This window comes from Strix aluco, chromosome 25 (genome assembly GCF_031877795.1).
Source record: "Strix aluco isolate bStrAlu1 chromosome 25, bStrAlu1.hap1, whole genome shotgun sequence".
Taxonomy (NCBI): Eukaryota; Metazoa; Chordata; class Aves; order Strigiformes; family Strigidae; genus Strix; species Strix aluco.
In genome coordinates, this window is record NC_133955.1 from 8,274,482 (window position 1) to 8,300,474 (window position 25,993).

Below are 25,993 nucleotides of genomic sequence, written 5' to 3' on the forward strand. Positions count from 1 at the left end.
CTGCCCGGCCCTTCCCACGTGAGCTGCTCCCGGGATCTTGCCCAAGGACACGGTGACAAGCCCCGATCCTGCATCAGCGGCCGACGCAAGAGGGGCTGGGGGCCGAGCGAGCCCCCCACCCTGCAGCACAGGGATCCAGCCTGCAGGCAGCTGCCCGGACCAGCGTGGGGGCACGAGGGCCAGCTGGACGGATGCCACACAAGCGGAGTTACCATTATTAAAATACCAGTTTGCGTTTATTCTCCCGATTACACCATTCGGTTTACCGGTGCCAAGTCCGTGCCCGACGCAGACTGGAGGGCGGCATCACCGGCAGAGCTGGGCAGAGGCGCTGGGTCCCGGGAGCAGAGCGCTGCCGGCCCTGCACGCAGACGGGGCCCAAAGCTGCCCGGGGCGAGTCTGCGTAAATCGCTGGCATGTGCTGCCCGCAGGGCCGAGGGGAGCGGGCAGATCCATCAGCCCGAGCGCCCGGCAGACCCCAGGCGCGAGCTGCAGGCGGCAGCCAGCGGCACCTCCCGCAATCCCCAGGGGAGAGGCAAAACCGGGGAGATCAGTACAAAACGGGGCGACTCGGGGAGCTACACAAATGCCCGGCCCATACTGAGCAGCGGGGAGCGAAGGCACCGGCCCCTCCTGGCCCACAGCCGGGCAGGGACACTCGACGGGCAGCTCTCGGCTGGGGGCAAGGTCCTGGCACCACCAGGTCCCGCTTCGGGCAGCGCTCCCTCCCCACGCGGCGCAGGGCAGCCGGGGGCTGGTGCAGGCAGCTGCCTGCTGGCTCCCCGGGCTGCTCACAGCAGCGGGCAGCCTCTGCGCTTCTTGTTCTTCCGGACCTGCAGCCCCGCGCGCGTGGCCATCTCAAAGACCTCCCGCACGCCCTCCTTCGTCTTGGCCGAGCACTCAAGGTAGCCAAAGGCATTGATCCTGTTGGCCATGTCCCTCCCCTCCTCCGGCTTCACCGGCTCCTGGAAAATATTAAAAAGAGGGTTCGGAAACAGCGCCAGAGAACAGCAGCGAGAGCAGAGCGACAGCCCTCGAGGCACCCAGCCCTCAGCGCCGGGTCCACGGCACCCAGGGCTGCCCCCCACCTGCTTCATCTTCGCCAGCTCCCGCCGCGTGTGCTCGTCGTTCCGCAGGTCCTTCTTGTTCCCCACCAGGATGATGGGCACGTTGGGGCAGAAGTGCTTCACCTCTGGCGTCCACTTCTCAGGGATGTTCTCTACAACGAGCACAGGTGGACCCCCCTGAGCCAAGGGGCTGCTCCCCCCTGGCCCCCTCACAGCTGTGGGAACCGGCGTTGGGCTTTTCCCGCAGGAAGGGGGGAGAGCTCGCCCTGCAGCATTCTCCTCTCCCACCACCTCCAGCAAGTTCCCAGCATTTTCCCACAGCGCCCGCAAAGCCAGGAGGTGGAGGGGAGGGACCAGCATCCTCCCAGAGGGGCAGCACCCCCAGCTCACCCAGTGCTGTGGGAGCCCCAGGTCCCCCCTCGCTCCCTACCGAGGCTGTCCGGGCTGTCGATAGAAAAGCACATGAGGATAACGTCCGTGTCCGGGTACGAGAGGGGCCGCAGCCTGTCGTAGTCCTCCTGTCCCGCCGTGTCCCACAGGGCCAGCTCCACCTGGGAGGGGAGAGGGACATGGCTCAGCAGCTCCCGGATGGCTCGGCAGGCCAGGGGCGAGCAGGTTCTTCTTCCTCAGTTATAGCTATGGTCTTCCTCAAACCGGGGCAGGTTCAGGGTGACCCAGAAACGTGGGAGCCACGGGGCTCCCCCGAGCGCACCCGAGCTGCGTGGAACGACCCACGTGGCAGCTCTGGCACCGCACAACGGCCCTTACCTGCTTCCCGTCTACCTCTATGTCGGCAATGTAGTTCTCGAACACGGTGGGCACGTAGACCTCGGGGAACTGGTCCTTGCTGAAGACGATCAGCAGACACGTCTTTCCGCAGGCACCGTCTCCCACGATCACCAGCTTCTTCCTGATGGCCGCCATCGCTGCGGGGACAAGGGCGGGTGAGCGGGACAGAGCAGCCGTGGGCAGCCCACGCTCCCGGCCCCGCCGGGTCCCCCCGTGCCCCGCAGCCTGCCCAGGAGGGCACCAGGCACGGGCACCCCCCAGCGCCAGCAGCCGGTGACTGGCAGGATGGAGGCACAGCTCCAGCTCCCGCACACAACCCGCACGGGCACTGGCGCTGCGAGAACCAGCCCGACCAAGCCACTCGCATCCATCGCCACGAACCACCACGCTGATGCCCCGGCCAGTGCCGGCGGCTGTGGGCAGCACCTCACACCAGGCAACAAACCGTCCTGCCCTCCCCCTGCGTCGGCAGCGAGGCTCCTGCCCCGGCCATCCAACCCCTTCACACTGGGCCACCACCCCAGGCAAGTGGCTTTTCTGACGACCTCAGAGTTGCACGCACCCGCTGGTTTTATTTCGGATTATAAATTCCTCAGGGCAGAAACTGTACTCCGGGTTTCACCCAGGCTCGCTTGCCAGCTCCCAAATAATCCAATCGGCAGCAGGAATGCGCCGAGCCGAGCTCTCGGAGGTCCGGGCGAGCAAAACCTGCACACCTGGCACCCGGCAGTGGGCTGGCCCCGTCCCAGCCTGTTTGACAAAGGAGCCTTTGCCACATAACAACCGAGAGCCGGCGCTGGCACCGGCAGCGGGGGAAGCTGCCAGCCACCGCTCAGCAAACAGAGCCGAAACCCCGCAGCAAAGGAGGCTGCTTTCTGCCCCAAGGAAAAAGGATGCAGTCCTGGAAGTAAAACTATGCCTTTGCATCCCCGAGCTTCAAAAGGAGATTACAGCTGAGCCTGGGAATTGCCCAGGACGATGGCACAAAACTCCTGCCGTGGCGCCTGAACGAGGCATGAGAAAATCAGCCGAGGCGGGATCACATCCCTCCCTGACCTTGGGCCCAGAATCTCTTTCCCATCCCCAACCTCCCACACGCCTCAGTCCAAAGAGCCCGACCCAGTCCTCACGCACCTCTGGCACATCACCAGCTCTCTGTCCCCGCAGAAATCGTGGGCAGATGCTCACTGAGGGCTCAGGGTTTAATCCTGGGAAAGGTACACGCTGCTCTGTGGGCTGGGGGAAGTTATAGTTGTCCAGAGAACTGCTCAGGAAGGCAGAGACACTCCAACGTCCCCCTCCAAACCCCCCCTGGCCAGGGCGGCGGGACTGGGAGGGGCAGTTTGGGCTTGGAGCCTCGGGGAGGTTCAGGGGAAAGAACCGTGTGGGAAGGATGCGCAGAGCTACGCCAACACACCCAGCTGCAAGCGCTGGGAGCGGATTGCACTGGGATCGCACTGGGATCGCACTGGGATCGCACTGGGATCGCTGGCCATCACGAGTCTGGCATTTAACCAGGGCCCTGACACTTTAACAAGGACCTGGCACCGGTCCTCTGCAGGGTGATCACACCCGCACCCTGCGCCAATGGAAAAGGGAAGAAAAGAGAAAAACCCAAGTAAGGCTGCATCATAATTAGCCGCACACGAAGGATTAAGAAATTAGGCTCAGCGGCTGACTTGCATTTCAAAAGCAGGCTGAAGAGAGCTCCCCTGATCTGCACACTCAGCAGGTCACGGCTGAGCTCCTGCCTGGCAGAGACCTGCCCAGGGCTGTCACACAAACCCCAAGGGAGTCTCAGGGACCACCCCAGCTCTCACAGATCAAACTGCCCAACCGTGTGGTTGGGGCAAAAGAGAGAAAGGTTTCACCCAGAGCCAGGCCAGACCCTGCCAGAGCCCCGAAGCTTCGCAGGTTACGAGCACGTTGGCTCAGGAGCCAAATGGTTTGTGGTGCTGAGTGCTGTGGAGCCTTTAATAAAAATAGTAAGTCGGCACTTGTAAAGTGAGAAGAGGAGGACGAAGGGCCGTGTCCAGCAGGATCCAGCACTCCTCGGTCAGGAGCCTCGGCGTTAAGCACATGTCCCAATGAGCAGCACGTCTATAAAGAGGGTGAGCACATAGATGCAACACTAAAGTTGAAGAAAATACTTAGAGTGCCCAAAGGGTCCCACTGCCGGGGGCCGAGCGCAGAGGGGAAACCCCCCGGCACGGCTCCGGCCCCTTTCCTTGTGCCCCCTGCTCCATGGCCGGCTGGGCCAGGGATGCCCGTGGCCCCACGCACGGGCAGCCGGCCAGGAGCTCATCCTGAGGAGACTTGACGTTTGTGTTAGAGGCAGATAAAAGGGCTGAAGGACTCTGCTGTCTCCCACCCACTTGAGGAGGGAAAGCCCTCAAGGACAGCGTGTCCCCGGGGTCACAAGAAACGCATCAGCCCCACTGCAAACCATCCTCATCTGACCAAAGGCTCGTCCTCTCCCCAGCCGTCATCTGCACAGCACAGAAAAAGGAGAGCTCGTGGGCAGAAAAGTCTATTTACTTAGACAGAAAGCTCCTTTGTCCACAGCAAAATGCGATTTGCTGCTTTGCGACTCCGTATCTCAAGGCCGAAGGGGGGATGAAAGGCGGTGTGGGACGCGCCGCTATCTAACCCACTCAGCGCGGAGACGACACATCTGCAGCGTGAGGAACAGCGGCTGCCTGGGGACACAAACACTCCCAGGAGACATCGAGATCTGCCCATGCTCCGTCTGCCGGACATGGGACCTAAACCAAAACCAACCGGTGTGGTTGCCAGCTCCACTCGCCGGCCTGTGCGCCTGCCCGGCCGGGGCCATGGCAGATGCCCCAAAGCGAGCAGGGTCGCCGCTCCCCAGGCTCCTTCCCACGGCCCCCGTTGTCCACCCTGACCCAGGACGGCCCCGGGCCCCGGCAGCTCCCAAGCCCAGCGTGATGCCGAGCGGTGACTCAGCAGGCAGAGGCACCATCCCCACCCAAAATCTCAGCACAACTCATTCCATTACTCATGAGAGCAATCCAGAAATAGCCCATTACTAATCCAGAGCTGTCGTGCAGAGGCGAGCGGGGCAAGGGGCTGAGAGCACTACGTGCCTCAGTGGCCAGCTGGGCTGTCCCCATCCCTGCCCTTTCCGTGCGAGCCGGCCGGCACCAACGCCGGACACCAGTGGCACTCGCAGACCAGCTCCCCGGCCAGGGGATGCTCCATCCCTCAGCAGGATGAGGCCAGTCCCTGGGACAGGGGAGCCCGACGCAACGGGCTTTGCACCATTGCCAGAGCAGAGAAAAGAGAGTGGAAAACGTGAAGACAACTTGAGGAGGACAGTTTTACTACAACGGCAGGCAGGCAAAATGATTAAAAGGACGCAGTCACCCCCATCAGACATGGAAATTCAGATTTTAAACTCCGCCAAGCGTTAACCACCTCGAGTTACAGCAAAGGCTGCCCAGCCACGTCGGCCCGTACGGCAACCGCAGTTTTCGGGTGCCAGCAGCACTTGGGGTCCCTCACTGGAGACGCCTCCTGCTCGCTCACAGAGATAACGAAAGGGAGCAGCAACTTTGCACCGGCATCTCCGCAGAGCGGCGCTGCCTAATCTGCCACCAGCAGGGCCCAATCCCGAGCAGGCAGCTCCTTCGACACGCCGAGAAATTGCAAAATGAAACCAAACTGCTCTGCTTTCCAAGCAGCTATTCTAAAGCCATCAGCATGAAACCAGCCGGGGCTCCAGGACAGCCCTGGCGTTACTGCCCGCCCCCCCCCCCCCCCCCCCAGCTTTGTGCCTCAAAATGTGAAGTTCCTGCCGGGCAGGAAAAGGGGAATTCCTCCGGCAGCAGGATGTGTCCGTCATCCAGTGCCTGCTATGGGATCTCAGGAAATGGTGGAGAAAGGCATTAACACTTTGAAGAAGGGCTCAAACTAGGGACAGAAATCTTTCAGCGAGCCTCCTTGGCAAGGCTCGAGCTCCCCAGGCCAACAGAGGGGTTTTGTTCTAAAGCAGAAATTCCCAAGTGCTGCCACTGACGGCTCCACCCCGGCTGGACCTGTCACACCACCCATCAGCAAAACCAGCTGAATTTCTGTTCTGGCCACAGCCCTGGCCAGAGGCACAACCCCAAAGCCTGGGTGCTCAGGGAACAGCCAGCCTGCTGCTCGCAGCCCTGGACCCTGGAGCCCAGGCACCCACCCGGATCCCCCAGAGAAGGAAAAACACCTCTTTGAACAGACCAAGATCTTCCTGGTGTTGCTGTGTCTTCAGCTCAGCTAAATATTTCAGTGGTTTAACAAACAAAAGCATCCAGAGTGCTCGGCTGGGCTGTTTTGATTTAACTCTCGTTTGGGAAGGAGCTGGGCTAGTGCAGCACAGACCAGGCTCGAGGCTAGAACAGCCACGGGGCATTTAACTGGATTTCAAAAACCCCAAAACACGCCTCGGGCTCAGGCTGTGCAACCTGTAAGGCAGACGAGGCCTGAGGCAGCTCTCACAGATCCAGTGAGCACGGAACTCCAGCAGGGAGCACAGAAAATGTTTTCTGACCAGTGCAGCCAAGTCTCCACTTTAAACGTGGCCGTGTGTGTGCACAGGGCTGCTGCCACCACCGAGCGCGCCAGGCGAGGGCACCTGGGGACAGGGCCCCGGAGAGCCACCACTGGGCAAACAGGAGCCACTTTGGGCAGCCACAGGCCACCATGGGCACGGCTGGAGCCCCAGGAGCTGTGGGCATGGGGGTGCCTCCATCCAGACCTCCCCAGAGCCTCTCTCCTCCCTCCCCACCAACACGGTCAGCACAAGCAGGGAACCCCCAGAGCCGGTGTCAAGGCCACAGCTGTCCCCAAGTTCAAGTAACTGGACGGGGATTGAAGGTGTTTGGGGACAGAATGACAGAGGCACACGGGTCATCGCCAGGTGTCACCAGCAGAAAGCCCTGCAGTGCTGTTCCACACCAGAAATTTAGCTGGTTTTAGCTGGTGGGACTTGCTGGGGCAATGAAAAAGGAAGTAAACTTCCAAATTAAAATCTGACAGGTTTCCCCATCGAGGGGAATTTAATTTGCTGAGACATCTGAACCATGGCCAAGGCAGCACAGGACAAGCGTCCCAGCAAAGTGCCTCAGATATCAGAGGGACCCTTATACAGAAGCAGAAGACAGTTCCAAAAGGGGCTGAAGCCAAAGGGAAACGCCACGGCCAGGCCAGAGGTGGGGCTCAAGCTCCCGGGCGGACGGCAGCTTGGAGACAATCAAAGCGGCACTGGTTTGGCCCCGCAGCATCTGCCATTTGCTGCTGGCGCAGCCCCGGGCAGGCCAAGCTCTGCGTTTCTGTGTGGCACAGACCAGCCTCCAGCCTCGCTCGCGCCAACAACCATCGCTGACACCCAGAGCACGACCCACCCCCGATGGCAGCGCCAGCTCCGGCGGCTCAGAGGCTGCGGTCCCGCTGCCAAACCTGCACCCAGCACCCAGCACATGTCTGTACCCACCCCTGGAAAAGCTGCCTGAAGTCTTCTTAACACCTAGAGCTGCCACGTCCGAATGATGAGCGATCATTCAAAAAAGGAGCTCGAACTCCGTGCTTAAAGTTTTAGATCTTAGCAGTTTTCTTCTAAACCACCGAGCTATTCTTTGGGCCGGCTCAGCCAGCCTGGCTTTGCAGCACGCTCCAGCGCAGAGCAAAGGGCAACAGCCCGGAGCCAGGCACGGAGCAGAGCCCTGGGCTGGCTGGTTTTCACTGCGAAATCCCACAAAAACAACCACAAGCAAAACAGAGAAAGGGACTTGGAACAGAAGGACTTTAAAGCCTAAACAAAGCTTGAACCACAAGTGCCTGAGCTTTGTGGGAAACGCTGCCTGCCCTTACCTCTGTTTCCAGAGGCCATCACGCCACGTTCACACTCTACCTCCCACGGAAGCAACAGCCTTCCCAGGCTCACGGCAGCGCAAGTGTCTCGCTGAAAGCTTCAAATAAGGTGCCACAGCCTCAGCAGACGCCTGTGCTTGTGCAATGCCTGGCTGCCCCTGCCCCAGGGCCAATCAATATTTGCTGATACATTCCTTACTTTTCATGTCAATACGCCTCTCCAGCGCAAACAGCAAGTTAGGAGGTGAGCCTGGTTAAACGCTCCCGATAACCTGTTGGAAGACAGTGACTTGGCTTATTTTCCGCTTAAAAAAACATTTCCCTGGAGAAGCTGTAGCTGTCAGGAACATGGATTCAGTTTAAAGCCCGTAAAAGCTCACACAGCCTCTACCTACACCACTTGTAGCTGGGATGGAGGAGCTGAGCAGAAATTGAAACTGTTCGGACACCAAAAGGCACTTGGCAAAATGAAAATAAAATTAAAGTGGCCTCAGTGAAACGCAGCCAGCCAAAGCCGCGACCTCCCCGTCTCCGGTTTCACGACCCAAACGCTTTGCTGGGGATCCGGCCCGGGGGGCTCAGCCGGGGCCCCGCTCCCAGCCCACCCCCCCTCGCAGATGCACCCCCCGAAGCAGCCCGGGGACCACGGGGGTGTCGAGAGGCTGAGGCTGGGTTTAGGGGGGCTGGCGGCTGCTGGAAGACTCTGCTGCCAGATTGTTAGTGCTGGAACGGCGGCGCAGTCATGCTTTTGGAATGCTCCCTTGCTCCTAAGACATTACACAATTATTTCTCCCCCCCTCCCAGCACCCCTAATATAAACGTTTAAAAATGAGCTCAGCAGTAAGCAAAGGGAACTTTTTTCCTTTTTCTGAAGAAAACACGGAGCAGCCGCCCTGCGAGCGAGGTCGCGCATGGGGACGCAGCCGGAGCTGGGGCTGTGGGGAGGGGTGGTGGGTCGCGGCAGCAGCCCCCGGGCTCTCCCCCCAGCCTGGCCCGGGTCAGGCACTGGTCGGGAGGAGCGGGGAGCCCCGGCCGGGACCCGCAGCCCACAGCCGCCCTCGAGGAACGACCCGAACGGCCGCTGACCCACCCCTGCCCCGCGCCCAGGGACCCCCACGCCATCCCGGGCACACCCACCCCCTCCTGTCCCACTGCGCCCCACCCAGCCCGGCCGGGGCACCCGCCCCCACACCCCACCAGTAACCCCGCACCCCAGTTCCCCCACACCCCAGCTCCAACCCCACACTTTACTAGTACCCGTAACCCCACACCCCACCAGTAACCGCAAACCCCAGTTCCCCCAAACTCCATCTCAGACCCCACACGCCCCAGTTCGCCCAGACCCCACCAGTAACCGCAGACCCCAGTTCCCCCAAACCCCAGCTCTGACCGCACACCTTACTAGACCAGTAACCCCACACCCCACCAGTGACCCCAGTTGCCCAGACCCCACGGCCCCCCCACCCCCAGCAGTGCCCCCCGCCGCTCAGCTCCCCCAGGCCCCGCACCCCCGGCCCAGCCCGCACCTCTCTCCGCCGCCGTCCCGGTCCCGATCGCGATCCCGGTCCCGGTCCCAGCCCCGGCCCCGGCTCCGCGGCTCAGACGGCCCCGCCCCGTCCGGGGGCGGCCCGCGGCGGGCGGGGCGGGAGCGCTCCGAGCCGGGCTCAGCTGAGCCGAGCCTTGCTGAGCCGAGCCTTGCTGGGACTGTGCCCCTTCCCCGGCTCCGGGGACACCCGGGACCCGCCGCTGGTTCCCCCATCCCCGGGCTGGTCCGGGGCTCCCCCCGGGCCCTTTCCCGGTTCGGGTGACCGGCGCCAGGCGGCAGCGGGGCGACCCCGGCGCTGCCAGGGAGGGCAGAGCTGCTGCTCCCAAACCCCCTCCAGGCAGGAGCAGCGGCAACGCCCAGCCTGGGCCTGACCCCCTGGGCAGGAGCCCCCCGCCACGGGAGCAAATCCCCGGGAGACGCGGAGAGCTTCCCCCGGGAGGGAATCACGGCAGCGCCAAGAGGCACCGGGAGCGAGAGGCGAGATCTGCCAGGGCAGGGAGATCCCGGGGGAGGGAGATCCCAGGGAAAGGAGATCCCAGCGGAGGCAGATCCCAGCAGAGGCAGATCCCGGCAGAGGCAGCGGTGCCCAGCAGCCGAACCCCGTCGCGCCCCTCCTGCCTCCCCCACGTGCTGCCCCGCCGCCGCCGGCTCCCGGGGGAAGGTCCCGCTCCCACCGGGGTGGAGGGACGTGCCCTGGGCAGGGACCGGGCAGCAGCTCCCGCCCGCGACGGCCCAGCCGCAGGGCCCAGTCCCGGCCGCTCAGCCAGGGAAAGGCGGCCCCGGGGGCCTGGCCCAGACCCAGGCTCATAAACCGCTGCTATTTTAAGGGCTCGGAGACGATTTTTCTCAATTTATCAAGCCCTAGGCCAGGAGCTGGTTCCAAAGGAAATGTTTCCTCAGTAAAAAAGGGGACCACAGAGGAAGCTTTAAATGCAGCCTCTGCCTCCTTGCCTCACCCAGCAGCTCCCAGGCTGTGACCTGGAAAAGCAGAGCCACCACCACGAGCATCGCACCAGGGGAACGAGGCTGCACAAACAACTGTGGGGGAGCTGGGGGAGTGGAGAAAACGTCTGTGAGCATCAGGAGCACCAGTCAGGGGGATGGGGGACACCCCAGAGGCAGGGGTAGCTGCTGCTGGGATGCTGGAATTCCCAGAGAGGGGTCCTGCCTCTCCGGCATGATCGTGTCCCTGGGAGCCACCACCCACCCGCTCCCTGAAGGAGGGACCCTGCAGGCAGGGAAACCATCAGCCCTTCCTCCCCTCCACTGCCCGCGTCCAACCAGGCGCTGCCTGCAGCAGGGAGCGGCTGGGGGGGTCCAGGCTGGGGCCCGCTGCTTTTCAATCCTCACCCAAGCCCAGTGCAGCCATCACCAACCTGGTCCTGCTCTGGGTTACAGACCCACCCTGTGACCCATCGCCGCTGCCCCCCAGCCCTGGGCAGCCCCCCCCCGGGCCGCATGGTCGCCGTTCCGCTCCCCAGGGCGAGGGGGAGAAACTCCACAGGGTCCGGCCAGCACCAAGGGCAGAGGGACGGCAGCAGCTCACATGGCTCTGCCTGGGCCTATTTGCTACCCTGCCTGCCTACATAAATTAATCAGAGCTAATTGGCTTTTAGGTAGGTCTTTGCAGAAGCTCTGCAAGAAAGACTCTGAAGCAGAATTGCGAGTGGCAAAACCTTTATTTACACACACAGTGCTACGCAAGGACAGGCTCCCAGCCCCAGCGCCACTCCCTGCTCCCTTTGGCACAGACACCAACAGGTTAAAATCTCGCTGGATAACTTTCACTTCCCATTAAGTGCACCCAGTTTATTTACATCCCACTGATTACAAGAGACAAACAACATTCACCAGAGGTGACACTTGACAAGAGGTGGCTCCAGCCAGTGACAGCAGGACACAGGCTACTGGTGCCACGGAGCCTTCCCACAAGGAGGGACAGGGCCCAGCTCTCACCCCACCACGCTGGGACCACCCCTCACATTCCGGGAGGACACGACGCTCTGCAGAGGTCCAGGGAATGCATCCTCCGGGGCAGAGGTATGTGTGGTGCAAAGTAAGACCCTGGGGAGCGATCAACTGCTGCTACAGCTCTGCTCAGCACCAGCTTCAAGATTATTACGAAAAAAGGAGGGAGTTGTCTTCCCCACCCCCCCCAGTCACAACCAAAGTGCTTTTATCGTGGGTTTCCAGCCCTCAGCTAAGCAGATCCACGCAGCACATTTAAGCTGTTAAGCTCGGCTGAATAGGGCTGCTCTGTGCAACGGCGGCTCAGCAGCGGCCAACTTCGAACCGCTCAGAAGTACAGACACATATTCATAGAGACTCCCCGCACCAAGAAAGGATTTAGACCTTTTCCAGCTCAGCTCTCCAGTTAATAATAAATAATTGGCTCCAGAAACACAGCAGTGATCCAAGGCATGAAGAGGGGTGAGGGCAGCACCCGTGGCACAGCCCGTGCAGTGCAATAGCTCATTCCTTCCCTGGGGCTCACGGTGCGCCGCAGCGACCGAGCGCTGCCCCCTCCTCCCACACCCAGGACTAAGACACGGTACGTGGCCGGGACGAAGGCGTGAGGGGCCACAGAGGACAAGCACAAAACCAGGGCGTCGGGCGTGGGGCTCGGCCCCTGCCATGCCACCCACAACTGGACTTCTGCCGGGCTGAGCACGGCCCGGCTGCCGGCTGGGCTTCACCCCAGGCCCTGGCCTGTCCCAGCCCCAACAGTGGCGTCGGTGTCACCAGTGCGAGTGTCACGGGGGGGGAGAGAAGACGATTGCAGCAGCAGCACAGGCTTCTCCAGGCGCGAGTGCCCCGACGGCCGCAGCACGCGGCGGGAACCAGCGCACCCAGCCCAGGGCAAAGGACGCACCGAGAAGCCAGGGAGCCTTGAGGCTTTTCACAGCAATCAAGAAAGTGGCAGCACAAAAAAACATCCCTTGACCCCCCATCCCCGCTCTCTGTCCGAGGCCCTTCCACCTCCACCCAGGGCTGGGGGGCATCACGTAGAGGGGGATGCTCTGGGCCAGGGCACAGACAGAGGTTCCGGGTTTCTTTCTCTTCTCGCGGTCAGCTCAGGAGACAAGTGCTCGAGGGAGAGGTGGCCCTGAGGCAGCGCCAGCGTCCGCTCAGCTCTGCCCAGGCAAAGGCAAGCCCCGCTGCCCCGGGCTCATCGGGCATCACGTGTAGTTGCCTGGGCCGCCCAGAGGGATCACGAAGACAGAGATGTCGTCGCCGGAGCCCACCTTGTCGTTGGCCAGCCGCCAGCCCCGCTCCTTCAGCACCCCCCTGGACCGCACCACCAGCTCCTGGGCCACCATGGTGTACCTGGGGGACGCAGCACCACGTGGCTCAGCAAGCCACCCCAGACCCCCTGATGCAGCCTCCTGTGGTCCCTGGCAAGGACAGAGAAGCTGGAGGAGCCAGCGGTGCAGGAAAGGGTCCCTTGGAGAGCTCTGAGCTCAGACACGTGCATCCAGGGGAGCGTGGCACGCTGCAGACAGCACCAGCCCCGAGGCCGGAGGGACACACGGCCATGACATGGCTCCATGGAGCAAGGGGAGGTGTCGAAGTGCAGGACACGCTCGTCCCGCTGCCCACTCGTGGCTCACCTGCACGGGTCGTTGGGCTCGTAGCTCATCAGCACCTCCATCACCACACCAGCCACCTCCTTGTCGCTGGTGACATCCCAGAGCCCATCAGTGCCCAAGACCAGAACGTCGTCAGGGCAGTGCTCATACTGCGTGAGGTCGTACACCCTGACCTGGCAAGCGATGGGGCAAGTGCAAGGGTGAGGGGCAGAGAGGCAGAGGAGGCTCCTGCTGCACTGGGCGCACCATGGGGCTGGTCACCCCGACCGGCTCCGGCCACTGCAGGAACCGCCGGGAGCGGAGCAGCCGGCAGCCAGGCTCACCTCGGGGAAGCAGGACAGGAAAGGCTTGATGTGGATGTTGGAGCTGAACACCTTGAGGTCGTGGTCTCCCAGGCCCCGCGTGACCCCGATCGTGGCCATCACCCGAGCCTGGAGAAGGGAGAAATCAAAAGGAAGCTTTAAGCTGCTTCATCCCCACTTCCGTTCCCAGCTGAGAATCGGTGGCATTGGCGACAGCATTAGCAAAAACAAGCTGGAAACCCCCAATTCATCAAGGGTGGGCGGGATGTGACCCCCACACAGCTCCTGCCACAGCACTTCACCTTTTTGCCTTCCCCGTAGATAAGTGGAAACTTCAGGTCATCTTCTTCTACCTTTTTGTAAGCCCTGGTTAAAATAAACCGGAGACGACATCTCAGCAGGCGAAGGCTCCCAGCACCTCCCCTGCCCGCTCAGGACATGGCATCCCCCAGGATAAGGCCCCTCCAGACCCGGGGACGTGGCGTGGCACAGCCCCGGCCCACAGGAAGGGCTGCTGGAGCCGGGTGCAGCGGGACGGGGCGTTACCAGCCGTTCATGTTTTGGTCTCTGTACAGCATCTTCTTCCCCAGCTCCTTGGGCTGGATCCTGCGGGGGAACTCGAGGTGGGTGAACTCCTTCCCCAGCAGCTCGGGCCTCAGGAACGCCTGCGGGACAAAGCAGCAGCTCAGCCACGGGGTTGGGAGCGCGGGATCCACGGAGGAGCGCCGGCATCACCGCAGCACCTCGCCGGCCACCGCGGCACGGGGCCCACCAGCCCCCCCGCTATGGGGATAACGTCAGCTGCTCTGGGCGGTGGTAAAGCAGCTTCAAACCACCCGTCTGTGCTACGCCCAGAGGGCAGACAAGAGCTGGGGACAGCCATGCCAACACCCACCAAGAAGGTGAAGCTTTTCACGGAGAGTTTTGGGAAACAAGGATCTCCAAAAGGGGTCAAAACCCAGCAAACTCCAGGAGAAGCTGGAATTTTCCCCAGAGGAGTCAGAGCCACAGACCTCCTGGCACCCCGGGCCCAGCACAGGGCACGGCACTCGCCCGAGGAAAAGAGCTGAAGGATCTTTTCAGGAACCGTGTCCTGGCCAAGAAGCAGCACAGAGCCCCTTCCCCGGGCAGCCCCAGGGCACAAAGCGAGGGGACTGGGAACAGGGACAGCGTTGGGAAATGCAGGTGGAGGAAGAAAGAGCTGAAAGAAAGGAGGAGAGCCCTCGGGAACACGGGAGGGCTCGGTGCAGAGGCACGGAGAGCCCCGTCCCCCGCCGGGGGGGCCCTGACCACGGCCTGGGCACCGTGCAGCAGAGCAAGCGTGTGCCTGGCCCCCTGCCTGCACCCTGCCCATCGCAGCCGGCTGGAGAGGATCCCGCTCACAGCAGTTTCCTCCTCTCGGTCATTCAAAAATAGATCCAAGAAAAAAATGCCTCAGTGTTTTTCCAAGTACGTTGCAAGCCAGGAAATCACATCCAGCAAGACCTCCTCCAGCACAAACGCCTCCTCCTCCGTGCTGCCGTCAGAGAGGTCTTTATAACCTTAAAAAGGCTCCCTGTGTGGCACAGGGGGGTTTGTCCAGGCCAGGCAGGAGAGGAGCTTTTGGGAAGAGAGCTAGAAACCTGCTGGCACACGTCAGCTCCCTGCCTCCCCAGGGAGCAGCCGGGGAAGAAACCAGGACTCGGCGCAAGCGCTGCGGCTCCTTCGAGCGTGTGAGGGAGCAGGACGGGTGGAGGCAGCGGAGCCCCGCTCCTCCCGGTCACCGCCCCAGCCAGCCCGCTGCCACCCCGGGCAGGAGCAGGACCAGAGGGACCAAACCGGCCCCACGCCGAGAGCCCGGGGTCCCCAAGTCCTGGCTGGGCGCAGACCCCCATGCTGACCCCGCAGCAAACCAGGGCTCCACCGGCCAGGAGATGCCCCCCAGCAGTGGGTCAGGGCAGCTCCCCACGTCCCAGCGCCCCTCCCCAACCCAGCGAGCTGGCCGGGGTGGACAAGAGCCATCGGCAGGTCCCAGCAGGTCCCTCGGCCCCCGGGACCCCACCAAGGGGGCAGCGCGGGGGGCTGGGAAGGGGCCAGGAGGTGGTTCAGCAGGAATGAGGTTAGAAGAAAGGTCTTTCTTACTAAAAACTGCAGCCTCTGCCTCTCTGTCTCTGGAGTAAACTCCCTGGACATTGGAATGATTTCCCCATTACGGATGATAATGGCCCTGCAATGAAACATGGAAGGATGAGATTAGAGAGGAGGAGAAGACGTGGCAGGGGAGCTGAGCCCGGCTCTCCGGGACCGATTCCCTGCACGGCTGCTGGGCAGTGCAACCCTTCCCCCTCGCTGCCAGCCCCCTTCCCAGCCCCGAGGCGGGGGGCTGCATGCTGGCTCCACTGCAGCTAATGCAGGGCATGTCCCCCTCCTGCGCAGGACAGGGGCAGGGAGGAAGAGAAAATGGAAGAGAAGCATGGGGCAGAGGGGAATGAAGCAGAGCAAACCAAAGGGCAGGCTATGGTTAGAAAAGGAGGAGCACAAAGGTGGGAAACCCCCCTTCAGAGGGGAGCCGCACGCCAGACAGGCAGAATTCACCAGCAGCAGGACACGGGAGCGAGCGCCTGGCCCACAGCAGCACTGCGGCTCGCTGCTGGGGCTGGTCTGACGGTTTAACGTGCTAAAAAATCTAAAAGTCTGGTTATGAGATGTTTCTGGATGGCATTGGGGGATCGAGGATCTCCAGCAGTGGTGGCCCAGCTGTCCCCCCTCACTGTACTGCCCAGGGCTGCAGCTCTGCCCCAGCAATGCCAGGCCTGGCTGAGCCCAGCTCTGAGCCCAGCTCTGAGCCCAGCTCTGAGCCCAGCTCTGGCAGCGTCCGGCACCCGAGGAGGGAACAGACCCTCACCCAGAGGCACCGTTACAGCCCCGGGGCCCTGTGCACGTCCCGCACGGCCACGGAGGGGCCCCGCACCCAAAACTGGAGGCACGAAGGTCCTCCTCCTCCATCCCAGAGCTGGAAGCGCGCCCTCCAGCCTCAGACAATTTACCAGAGCTTGTGTTTGCTGGCCTGACCCTGCCGAGGACAAGCGCACCCTGCAGTAAATACAGAGCTACTCAAACCAGCTTCACCCCCACCACAAGGTGGCCTTGCCTTCTGCCGTGGCTCGGGGGTATGAACACACCCGGGCGCAGTTACAGCAACGCACCCACGGAAATGCACGGATCAGCCAAAATCCCTGCGCTCCAAGCTCCCACGGGACTTGTCTGCACAGAGATTTGTGTGTCCTTCTCCTGAAGCAGTTCACCGGTACAAAGTGTGCCCTAAAATGCCTTCTTGCACATTTCCAAAAGCTTTGCTGAGGGCAATTTTCACTCCCCAACTTGCAGCCCAAGCCAGCACTGTCAGCAGGGACTGGGGTGTGATCCAGAAGCAGACAGGAAGGAAGGGAGCAAGTCCCAGATTTCGGGAGGTGGTTCTGCAGCACACTCTGTGTGCCCGGCAAACGCGGGGATGACGGCAGGACACGCTGTCCCCGGCGCACAGCTCTGCTCGGTCCCACTGCCTCTGCCCTCCCCAAGACAGCCCAGCTTCAGGGACGGAGCTGGCTGCTCCTCACCAGCCCCCAGCACCGGGGAGCTCCCTGATTGCGGGGGGAAAGGCGGGGGCTGCCCTGCGGGGCCGTACCTGCTGTCGCCGGCATTGGCCACGTAGAACTTGCCCATGAGGTAGACGGCGGCCAGGGCGCAGCACCCCCCGGCCAGGCGCTGGGACGCTCGCTCTCGCTCGATCTGGTCATCCTGGGGAGACAGAGCACGGCTCCGGGCAGGGCGGGCAGGCAAAGTTGCAAAGCAAAGCTGCAAGCAGCCCAAAATAGCACCCAGCTGCTCCGGCAGCACCTGGGCTACAAGCCGAGCCCAGAGCCTGCTCCAGGCAGGGCCGGGCACCATTCCCCACGCAGCCCAGGGACGGCTGCAGGACAAAGCACAGAGAAGCCCTCTGCACCCACACCGGAGCCCCAAGCGTCTGCGTCCTGAACCCCCAAAATACAGGAGAGCATCACAGTGCCCCCTCCGAGCCCGCCCTGCTCGGAGCCCTCACTGCAGCCCCCTCCTCACTGCAGAGCTGCCTTTCGCCGGAGGGGACACGCTGGTGCAGACAGGGACAGCAGGGAGATGCTCCCCGGGGGTGCCCCAGGCGTCCCCACAGGCGGGGGCTCGCTCACCATGTGCTTAAAGGCGTTCTCGATGGCGCCGATCACCAGGCTCTCGTGGGAGACTGCTTTCTCCAGGTGAAACCGTGGCACAGCATCGTTGGGGACCTCCCCGTTGTCCTCTGCCAGGGGGACCCGGCTCGGCTCGACGGGGCCAGCCCTGGCATCGTGCGAGAGGCAGATGGGGGGCGGGGAGGGGTCCTGCAGGATGTCCACGAGGTCCCGGAGCTGCTCACAGATGTGCAGATGGAGCCTCTTGGATGCCAGGACAGCAGCGCCGCTGCCTGCGTGGCCATCAAACAAGGCCCAGTAGTGGAAATAAAAACCCCTCCTGCCCTGCGGGGAGAGGAAGGAAGGTTAAACGAGCCTGAGAGGAAGCAGACGGGACGGGGAATTCAGAGCAGCTGGGGTCACCAGCTGAGGACAATGACACAGGGCCTCCAGCTCACAGGTCACAGCCCAGCGCAGGCAGAGGCGATGCGGGCAGCTGATCCAGGGTGTCCAGACACAGCTGGTCCCTGGCTCCAGCCCTGGTCCCTGGCTCCAGCCCATTGCTGCATCAGACACCTCGTGCTGCCAGCAGCGCGTCCCCAGCAGCCGGCTCCTCCAAACGGGAGGCACCTCCACAGCCCGCTGGGGCACACGGGCCAGTGGCCTCCCCGGGCCAGCCAGCCCTGGTTAGTCCAGTGGGGACGATGGCAGGAGCTGGCAGGAGCAGGGCAGCCGGCCCGGGGACTGAGGGAAGCCCCAGCACACAGACATCGCCACGTGCCCCATCGCGCGTCCCCCCCATCGCATCCCTGCCTGTGCAGGCCCTCACCCCGTCCAGCTCCCCGCCACCTTCCCTGGACGGCAGCCGGCCCCTGGGGCTGGGCCTCCTCCCCACAAACACCACCTCGCAGCACGCCTGGTCCTCGTTGTGCTGGCTCTTCCCCGCATTAATCACCCTGCCAGGAGGAAACAAGATGTAAAGACTCTTTCTTTCCCTCAGAAGCTGGCCCCCAGCCCCCAACGCCCGCCCATGCCCCACATCCCGGGGCTCTGTGGGTGCTCCTGCCCTGTCTGGGCAGCGGCCGGGTGAGATGTGCCCAACCAGTCTATCTGGGGCCAGCAGCAGCACTTGCCCGCACCAGCACCCAGGCACCCACTGAGGGGGGTGACCAGAAAAAGCTGGTTTTGCTGGAGGCCCCCACCACCGCCCCAAGCAGAGCAACTGCCCAAAAACCAGCCTCAATGCGCACCCCCAGCCACATCCCTGTCCCACCGCTCCCAGCACCCTCAGGGGAGCAGGTGCTGCAGAGGAGGAGGGGGACGAGGTGATGAAGATGAAACCAGGGGAACTTTTGCAGAAAAAGTCACGTTAACTTTTCACCACCTCTGCAGATTTCTAGACTGCAAAACCTGCTCACGGGAGGAAGCTGTAAACGTGCACAACAGGCTGGGCCTTTGGGCAGAGACTTTGCAAGTGGTTTGCAAAGAGAAGTCCTGGGAGATAGAAGACTCGGTGCTGAGCAGAGGGGGGGTTTTGCTCCCCAGTACCTCCTGGGGCGAATTAACACCTCGAAAAGCTCCCGAGGGTATGGGGAAGGTCGGCCTGAAAAAGGGATGCGGGAGCGGGCTGACAGTGCTGAGCAGATGCCTGACAACCCCCCCCCCGGCCTGTGGTGACGGTGAAACTCGCCGCAAGGAAAAGGAGAAGAGGATCGGGCCCTCGAAGGGGAACTCCAAATCCGGCCCCGCTCCCAGGGCAGCTTCGAGTCCCTCCTCCCTCCCGAGCCCTGCGAGAGCCGCAGCAGCTCCTGCACCCCCCGGTGTCAGTTCCCCATCAGCGACACCGGCTGTTGTGCAGATCCGAGCAGAAAACAAGGGACAGAAGAGCCCGAAACCCTCGCGGGGGTGGGGGGGTGCGAGCATAAACCCCCACTGACGGTTTCCCGTGCAAGGCACAGCTCCCCCCCGCTACTCCTGGAGAAACAAACCCGGCCGGCTGCCTGCGACCCACTTCACCTCCCGAGAGCCCCGCTGCCGTGCCGGTTCCCCCCGCCCCGAGCTGCAAAGCGCCCCCCGGACCACCCCCCCCCCAGCTCACTCGGCGTAGCCCGTGCTCCAGGGCAGGCGGCGGCGGCCGTCGGGGCTCTGCACCGCCCGGCCCCCGTGGTCATCGGCGCGGCGCAGCTCCTCGGCGGTCAGCTGGAGGAAGGCCGGCCGGCAGAAGGACGAACCCCCCTCTCCACCCCCCCCACCGCCGCTGCCGCCGCCACCGCCCCCCCGGGGCTCCGCGGGGGGCTGCGCGCCCGCCCCCGCCACCAGCTGCGCCACGGCGGCGCGCACCCGCAGCAGCATGGGCCCAGCTCAACCCAGCCCGGCCCAGCTGAGCCCGGCCCAGCTCAACCCAGCCCGCCGCCCCGCCCCGCCCCGCCGGGGGGAGGAGGAGGAGGAGGAGGAGAAAGAGAAGGAGAAAGAGAAGGAGAAAGAGAAGGAGAAAGGCCGGGGGCCTCGTGACAGCTCAGCGCCGCAGCGCGTACGCGCATCGCCCCGCAGGGCCCCCCCCGGCCCGGGCAGAGGGGCAGCCCCTGAGGAGGGTCACCCCGGGAGCTGGGGGGGGGCGGGCCGCCGCTGTCAGCCCCGGGGGGACGGGACGGCAGAGCCACTTACTCGGATACAACGTCCCCTGGCAGTGGCGGGGGCTCTGTCCCCCCTCCCAGCGCTCCCCAGGGACACCCAACCCCACCACAGCCATGCCGGGCTATTAATAGTCCCCCCGGCCCGGGAGGGGCAGGGAGCCAACGCGAGGGGACCGAGCTCTGTCCGGGGGTGCGCAGCGACGGGGGGGGGGGGGGCTGCAGGGACCCGAGGTGGCGCTGGATGGCGCCACAGGCTGCGCTACGGCCCCGGGGCCGGCCCCGACCCCCCACCGTGGGCTGAAAAATCTGCCGGTGGGTGCCTGCACCGAAAATAAAACCCGCCGGCCCTTCCCTTGGCGGGGGGGTGGCAGGGACGGGGCGTCCAGCTGCCTCCTACAAATTATTCCTCGGCTCCTTCGGCTCGGTGCAGCTCCCTGTCAGCTGCTGCGGGGCTCGTCACGGCGGGGGGGGCCGGGGAGCCCCGCGGTTTGGCTGGGTTCGCAGCCCTGGCACACGCACAGGTTACACATTGCTCCTATTTCTGGTGCTGGGCCCATCTCTCCCCTCCTGGCTCCCCGGTGCCTTCTGGCTGTGTGTGCTCTGGCAGCCCGGGGCGGGGGCAGCGGGGGGGCCCCGGGGCTGCCCCAGTATGGCTGGGAGCTGTGGTGGGCAGCGTTGGACTGGGAGCCGCTGTGGTAGCCTGGAGGCCAGCAGCCCCCCCATCCCTTGCCAGCAGCCCTGGGTCCTCTCTCTTTGCCCCAGACACCCTCCCCCTTACAGCATCCCTGTCCTGCTGCCGCTCCCGCGGGGGGGCTCGGATATCGAGAGTGCAATATCCTTTGTGTTATTAAGGCTGAAAATCACCGGTTTCTCCAGGGAATGTTTCTCTCCTGCATCAGGCTGCCGCTCAGCCCTGTACTGCTGAGTCACAGGGATGCTTTCCTTGGAAAGAAGGAAATGGCAGTTTCCAAAATGACTTCTCTGGAGGGCTGAGCCCGTTTGGTATTTGTTGTTTCCTTTACGCCAAGCGCTGCACAGAAAGAATGGTCTGACATAAAAACACACTGCAAGAATGCTCCCTGGAACAATGCAGTGCTGCTGACGGGTTTCCAAGACAGAGGGCTACGCTTCCTCCTATTCATCCCTCCTGCCGGGACAAAGTGATGTTTCCTCCTTGTCGGGGCGGTGTTCCCCCTCCCGGGCTGCCTGGCAGGAGCCCTGTGCCCCGGGACACCGGCAGTTCCGGACTCCCGGCCTGGGGAGGCCGATGCCAGTAAACGCGGCGCTGGCCATCTGCCCTCTGCCCTTCCCGCCCCTCGGGGGTTCCTGCCCCGACGTCTCTGTCCTGGGACGTGTCCCTCTGCCCGAGCACAGGGCACGGCTCCACGGGAGCCTCCGATGCCTTACGGGACAGACCTGCTGTCCCGCGTGATCCCTACCAAAGCCACCGGCCTTCTGCTTCCACACTTCACCCCCGGGCTGCTCCGAGCGACTGCAGCGGAGCAGAAACTCTCCTCGAGTGGGCACAAAGCTGGTGAGACTTTCTCCTGCAGCCTCCAGAGCTGTTGGGATTGCGCAGGCTGATCTACACCAGGTTTCTGCATCGCTCAGCATCGTTTGAGGGTTTCTGCTGGACCTGGACACTGGTGTTTCCTTCCCCCCTTCAGCTGGAGCCTCCCTGCCCCAGGCTCCAGGGAGAGGATGAGCTCCCAGGTCCTCCCCTCCCTCCCCAATTGCCCGGGGTTTGCCGGTGCAGAATAGAGGAGATGTAAGGGTATGACATCACCTCTGTTTCTGGACAAACCTGTGTGAAAATGGTGATGAAAATTATTCCTTTTAATTTCTAGGGGAGGACCGAAGGAAAAATTTTCCAAAGCCCTTTTTAAATGAAAAGCTTATTGCAAAGGAGAGGAGGTTTTAATGCCTTTCAGAAAGCCATTTTTCCTTGAGAAGAGCAGCCCTCTTGCTGGTTCTGCCTGTCTCTGCAGGGTGGGGGGAGCTGAGCTCACCAGGGCAGCTCCCTGTGCACGGGGGGCACTGGCACAGGGACCGATAACCTCCTGCCAGCCTGCTGCTGGGATAAACACTGATTTAAAAACTACTAACACAGGAATTAGGCTTAAATTATGCTGTTTTGCTTAATTTCTCATGCAACTGTTTAGCATTAAAAAAGCCTTAAGTTTCATCATTCTTCTGTGTTGCTGAGCCCCAAAGGAGGTAGGATGAAGCCAGAGATATTTCTTCGTGAAAGAATGACATGTTGGTGGCATTTAAGCCAGAACAGAAGTAAATTAAACATCTAGATCATAAAAGTACTGGAGGATGTTTTAAAATAGGCTCTTTGCAGCAGTGCATTAGTTGACTGCACAGCTTTACTGTGTAATGAGCAATATATTAATTTATAATTAGTGTAATACAGTGAAGCTCAGCAAATAGCTCTGTGCACTCTGGATAATTCATCAACAGAAGAAGCAGCTCTTAATGGTTTCCAAGGTTTGCCTGTCCCCTGTAATTGGGAAGTTCAGAATTTATTGTTATTTCTTTCAAGGGATAATTTGATTGCAACCACACATCTTTATTCTGTGCCTGCTCCTGCTCGAGTGCCGAGGAGCCTCTGGAGCGTTGCGGCCCCGGGTCCGTGTGTGACCTCCCTGCAGGTGGGTGCAGTCGGTGTTTTGCAGAGCAGATCACCCCGAGTTGGTGCAATTCCTGCGGGCTTTTACCCTCGCCTCTCCCCTCCTTGGGTCACTTGGCTTTTCCCCCTCTGCTGCTGCCGAAACTGCCTCACCCCTTCGGCGTCACCCGCGGGGTCTTTGTGCTGAACTCTGCTCTCAGGCTTCCAGAGCCTCTCGTATGACATCACCTGGCAGCAGGAGCACGGAAGGACAATAACAAATGTACGATAACAAGGCTAACTGGAATTTATGGAGCCTTTAGGGATTTTATTTTTCAGATTGGAAGCTCAGATCCACGTCCCAGAGGCTGAGGACTGGTCCCTGCCTGTGCGGTGGGTGCCCAGGCTCCTGCACCGCCGTGCTGCCAGGAATCCGCGCCGAGATGCCCTGTTGTCAGCCAAACCTCCTGAAAAGGGAACAAAACCCTCAGAGCTGGGTGCTGAGACAGCCCGGAGGCACCTGTGCTGCCTCAGAGGAAGGGGATAAGTACGTTTGAATCTTAATTCAGTGACCCACTGAAAATGGGGTGTGACAAATCTTCCCCAGGAATAAAATGTCAGGAGTTCTGCCTCTTCCAGCTTTAATAAAATCATTTGTGTGTTGCTGCCTATTAGCAGCTGCAGGTAAATTGATTGCACTGAGGATTTAAAGCCTTCTGGTGAGCCCAGCTGCCTCAGCATGACCATCTGACCCAAGTCCTTGTCGAAAACCCCGAGTTTTCTTCCTGAAGAAAAGCCGGTTGGTCATCTGGAGAGTACAGAGGGGTCCCAGGTAGGGGCCAGCCGTCCAGTCTAAGGGGAAATGATTTCTTACAGGGTAGTGGGGATGTTCATCACTAAGGTTTTCTAGTGCAGCTCTTTTCCTTGCCACACTTGTTATGGATACTAAGAAGTCTTCCCCTCCCTGCCCCCCCGGTAAAATAACGGGCTCCTGGGAGTCTCACAGCCAGCGGGGAGAGCAGAGCTGAAGGCTGCTGCTGGGCAGGCGAACGAGAAGTCAGGGGGAGGAGGAATTACTGTGCTCACCTCCAGCGGAATGTAAATGAAATCAGTTTTACTGAAGTCTTAATTCTTCCCCTGCATTGAAATGCTGTGATCTGGAAAGCAGCAAGTTTGTATTTCTGAACCATTACATCAATAAAGAGCTTGATTTTTGTGGGCTTCCTTATTGAATAATCTGGCTTAATTTAATTGGAATTTAGCTGGTGTGAAAGGTAGTTTTGATTGCATTTGCTCTTGATCATTTCCATTACAACTTTGTGATCTGAAAAGTAATAGGTTTATATTTACTTATCATAGCAATAGAGACCTGAATTGGCAGACTCTCTATCAAATCACCTGATGAATATACACGGCAGATTTAATTTAGTTTCATATTGATTTTTGCCATTATTATTATTCCCCTCTGATCTGAAGAATGAGATGCTTGTATTTCCTTAATATCTTATTACTGGGGTTTGGGTTAATCTTGTAGAGCTTTTCCCTTTTCTTTTGAGCAACCAAGACTAATTAATTGGAATTTAACATATGGCAATTTTTACTCTTAAAAGGGGGAAAAAAGAACTCTGTTGCCTTAGATAAAATATCAGAGAAACCTATTCTTACCATGGGCCTCTTAAAGCCAGGGTACTTTCCCCTGGCTCCCCGTGTGCATTTTGGGTGCCCCAGGCAAGCGGCCAAGGTCTAGTGTCCCCCAGGAGCTGGTGGGTGCCCTTGGGGCATCTGCCTCTGCCAGCACCAGGAGGGACCGTGCTGGGGGGAGCCTGCCTGGGGCCGGGCCCTGCACTCTGCTTTCTCCAGCACCAACTGGTTCCCCTGATCTGGAGCTGTTATAAATCAAACCAAGATTAAAGAGGGACAGGTCCAGGTTTCTGCTGCGGACGCGTGAAGGGGAGAGAAGCCTTCCGCAGTGGGGGGACCGTCCCTGCCCTGCATCCTCTCCTAGGGAAAAATGGAAACCTCTGCTGTGGGGTGCTGCGGAGGTGCTGGGGTTTGCTCGAAACCCGCTTGGATCAGAGGAAGGAAAACGGGTCAGGTGAGGCTGGTCAGGAGCCCTGGAGGAGCCGGAGCCGGGGCTCTGGGAAGCAGCACAGGCTGAGAGCAAAGCCCTGGGCGAGGGTGCTGGGTGGCAGCGAGGGACCCGGCTGGGTGGTGGCCCGGGGTGTCTCTGGATGTGCGGAGGGGGAGATGCTGCTCCTGCCGCGCTCGGAGGCTGCGGGGCTTGTACAAACCCGGGGCCAGCAGGTGCCTGGCGATGCCGGCCCCAGCGTGGCACTTCCCCGGGCCTTCGGCAGAGCCCTTTGCGAGGGCGGGTGGGGAGAGGGGACGCACGAAGGCTTCAGTGAGCTCATGAAGAGAAAATGGCTGGGAGAGCTGCAAACTGCCCACACGTGGTTTGCCTGAACAGCTGTCATTGATCTGTAACTCAGATTGGTCTTGGAAATCGTTCAGTGCCTCCAGCTGAGCTTGAAAGGTCTGGGAGTAAACTGAGCGGTCTTCAAAAACCAAAGGCTTTCACTGATATGCAAACAGTTTTGAGTAAAGCACAGAAAATGAGTTGTGTGTAATTCCAGCCTCTTCTCTCAGCTGTCCTGAGGTTGTGGGACTCACTACTGGCAGCAACTGTGAAAATTCAACCCTTGCTTTTGCTGCCTGTCGGCACTTCACAGCCTGTTGCTGCCGGTTGTCCCAGCAGCACCTGCAGAGCCGTGTTCGGGGGGGCCCGGGGGGGTGGGTTGGGCCCGGTGGTTGGGAACCGGCTGCCCCAGGTCGGGGTCCCCTGCGTTGGGCTCGAGGGTCTCAGCAGAGCTGGGGCTGGGCCGGTACCGGTGTCTCAGCAGATCCTGGCTCCAGGAGACCCTCCAGCGTGGTGGGTTGACACTGGAGCCAAGGTCCCACTTTGAGCAGGAGAGTGCCGCAGGACCGGGGCCGGCTGTCTGTCCGTCCGTCTGTCACCATACAGTACCGCTCCTTGCTTGCCGGGCCCATCACACTTTTTTTTTGGAGGCAGAAGTTGGTTTTCAGGTAAATGAGCTCTGACCAGTCCTCCCCGCTGCCAACGTTAATGACCACCGGGGCTAACTGGTGCAGGGCAGCATCTTTCCAGGAAGGATCAGTGGCGGGATGGTGTCGTGCAGAGCCGGGTACCAGACCAGGATCACCAGTGCCAGCCCAGGATCACTGGTGCCAGCCTGGGATCACCAGTCCTGCTCCCAGTGCCGGTGCCAGGCCCGGTGCCAGCCCGGGATTGCTGGTCATGCTCCCGGTGCCGGTGCGGGATCACTGGTCTCACTCCCAGTGCTGCTCCTGCTGCCAGCCCAGGATCCCCAGTCCTGCT

The 25,993-nt window shown here is 61.4% G+C and overlaps 2 protein-coding genes across 4 annotated transcripts; both read right to left on the reverse strand.

The window, feature by feature from the left end:
- Positions 1-208: 208 nt before the first annotated feature.
- Positions 209-9,353, reverse strand: RHOC (ras homolog family member C). 2 transcript variants are annotated; one of them, XM_074849974.1, is made up of 6 exons: positions 9,257-9,323; positions 7,930-8,002; positions 1,836-1,993; positions 1,498-1,618; positions 1,089-1,219; positions 209-965 (listed from the first exon to the last, which is right to left on the reverse strand). In XM_074849974.1, the coding sequence occupies exons 2-6, from the start codon at positions 7,934-7,936 to the stop codon at positions 792-794; spliced, it is 591 nt and encodes a 196-aa protein (XP_074706075.1). In that variant the 5' UTR covers positions 7,937-8,002; positions 9,257-9,323; the 3' UTR covers positions 209-791. The 2 variants fall into 2 exon arrangements, with proteins under 2 accessions (XP_074706075.1, XP_074706076.1); XM_074849975.1 differs by lacking the exon at positions 7,930-8,002 and having other exon boundaries at positions 9,257-9,353.
- Positions 9,354-10,936: 1,583 nt separating this feature from the next.
- Positions 10,937-19,701, reverse strand: PPM1J (protein phosphatase, Mg2+/Mn2+ dependent 1J). 2 transcript variants are annotated; one of them, XM_074849972.1, is made up of 10 exons: positions 19,448-19,701; positions 18,179-18,305; positions 17,371-17,694; positions 16,833-16,945; positions 15,290-15,374; positions 13,715-13,833; positions 13,471-13,534; positions 13,190-13,297; positions 12,888-13,039; positions 10,937-12,603 (listed from the first exon to the last, which is right to left on the reverse strand). In XM_074849972.1, the coding sequence occupies exons 1-10, from the start codon at positions 19,699-19,701 to the stop codon at positions 12,456-12,458; spliced, it is 1,494 nt and encodes a 497-aa protein (XP_074706073.1). In that variant the 3' UTR covers positions 10,937-12,455. The 2 variants fall into 2 exon arrangements, with proteins under 2 accessions (XP_074706073.1, XP_074706074.1); XM_074849973.1 differs by having other exon boundaries at positions 17,371-17,689; positions 19,448-19,585.
- Positions 19,702-25,993: the final 6,292 nt, after the last annotated feature.

What these genes read in the sequence shown, in the direction of transcription:
- RHOC (XM_074849974.1), bottom strand. An exon ending in TAGAGGTAGACGGGAAGCAG is followed by an intron (nt 1,619 to 1,835) that starts GTAAGGGCCGTT and finishes CTCCCCTCCCAG; the next exon opens with GTGGAGCTGGCCCTGTGGGA. An exon ending in AGCTGGCGAAGATGAAGCAG is followed by an intron (nt 966 to 1,088) that starts GTGGGGGGCAGC and finishes AATATTTTCCAG; the next exon opens with GAGCCGGTGAAGCCGGAGGA.
- PPM1J (XM_074849972.1), bottom strand. Translation starts at nt 19,701, where the DNA reads ATGCTGCTGCGGGTGCGCGCCGCCGTGGCGCAGCTGGTGGCGGGGGCG. An exon ending in TGGAGCACGGGCTACGCCGA is followed by an intron (nt 18,306 to 19,447) that starts GTGAGCTGGGGG and finishes TCCTCCTGGCAG; the next exon opens with GGTGATTAATGCGGGGAAGA. An exon ending in GCCAATGCCGGCGACAGCAG is followed by an intron (nt 15,375 to 16,832) that starts GTACGGCCCCGC and finishes GTTTCATTGCAG; the next exon opens with GGCCATTATCATCCGTAATG.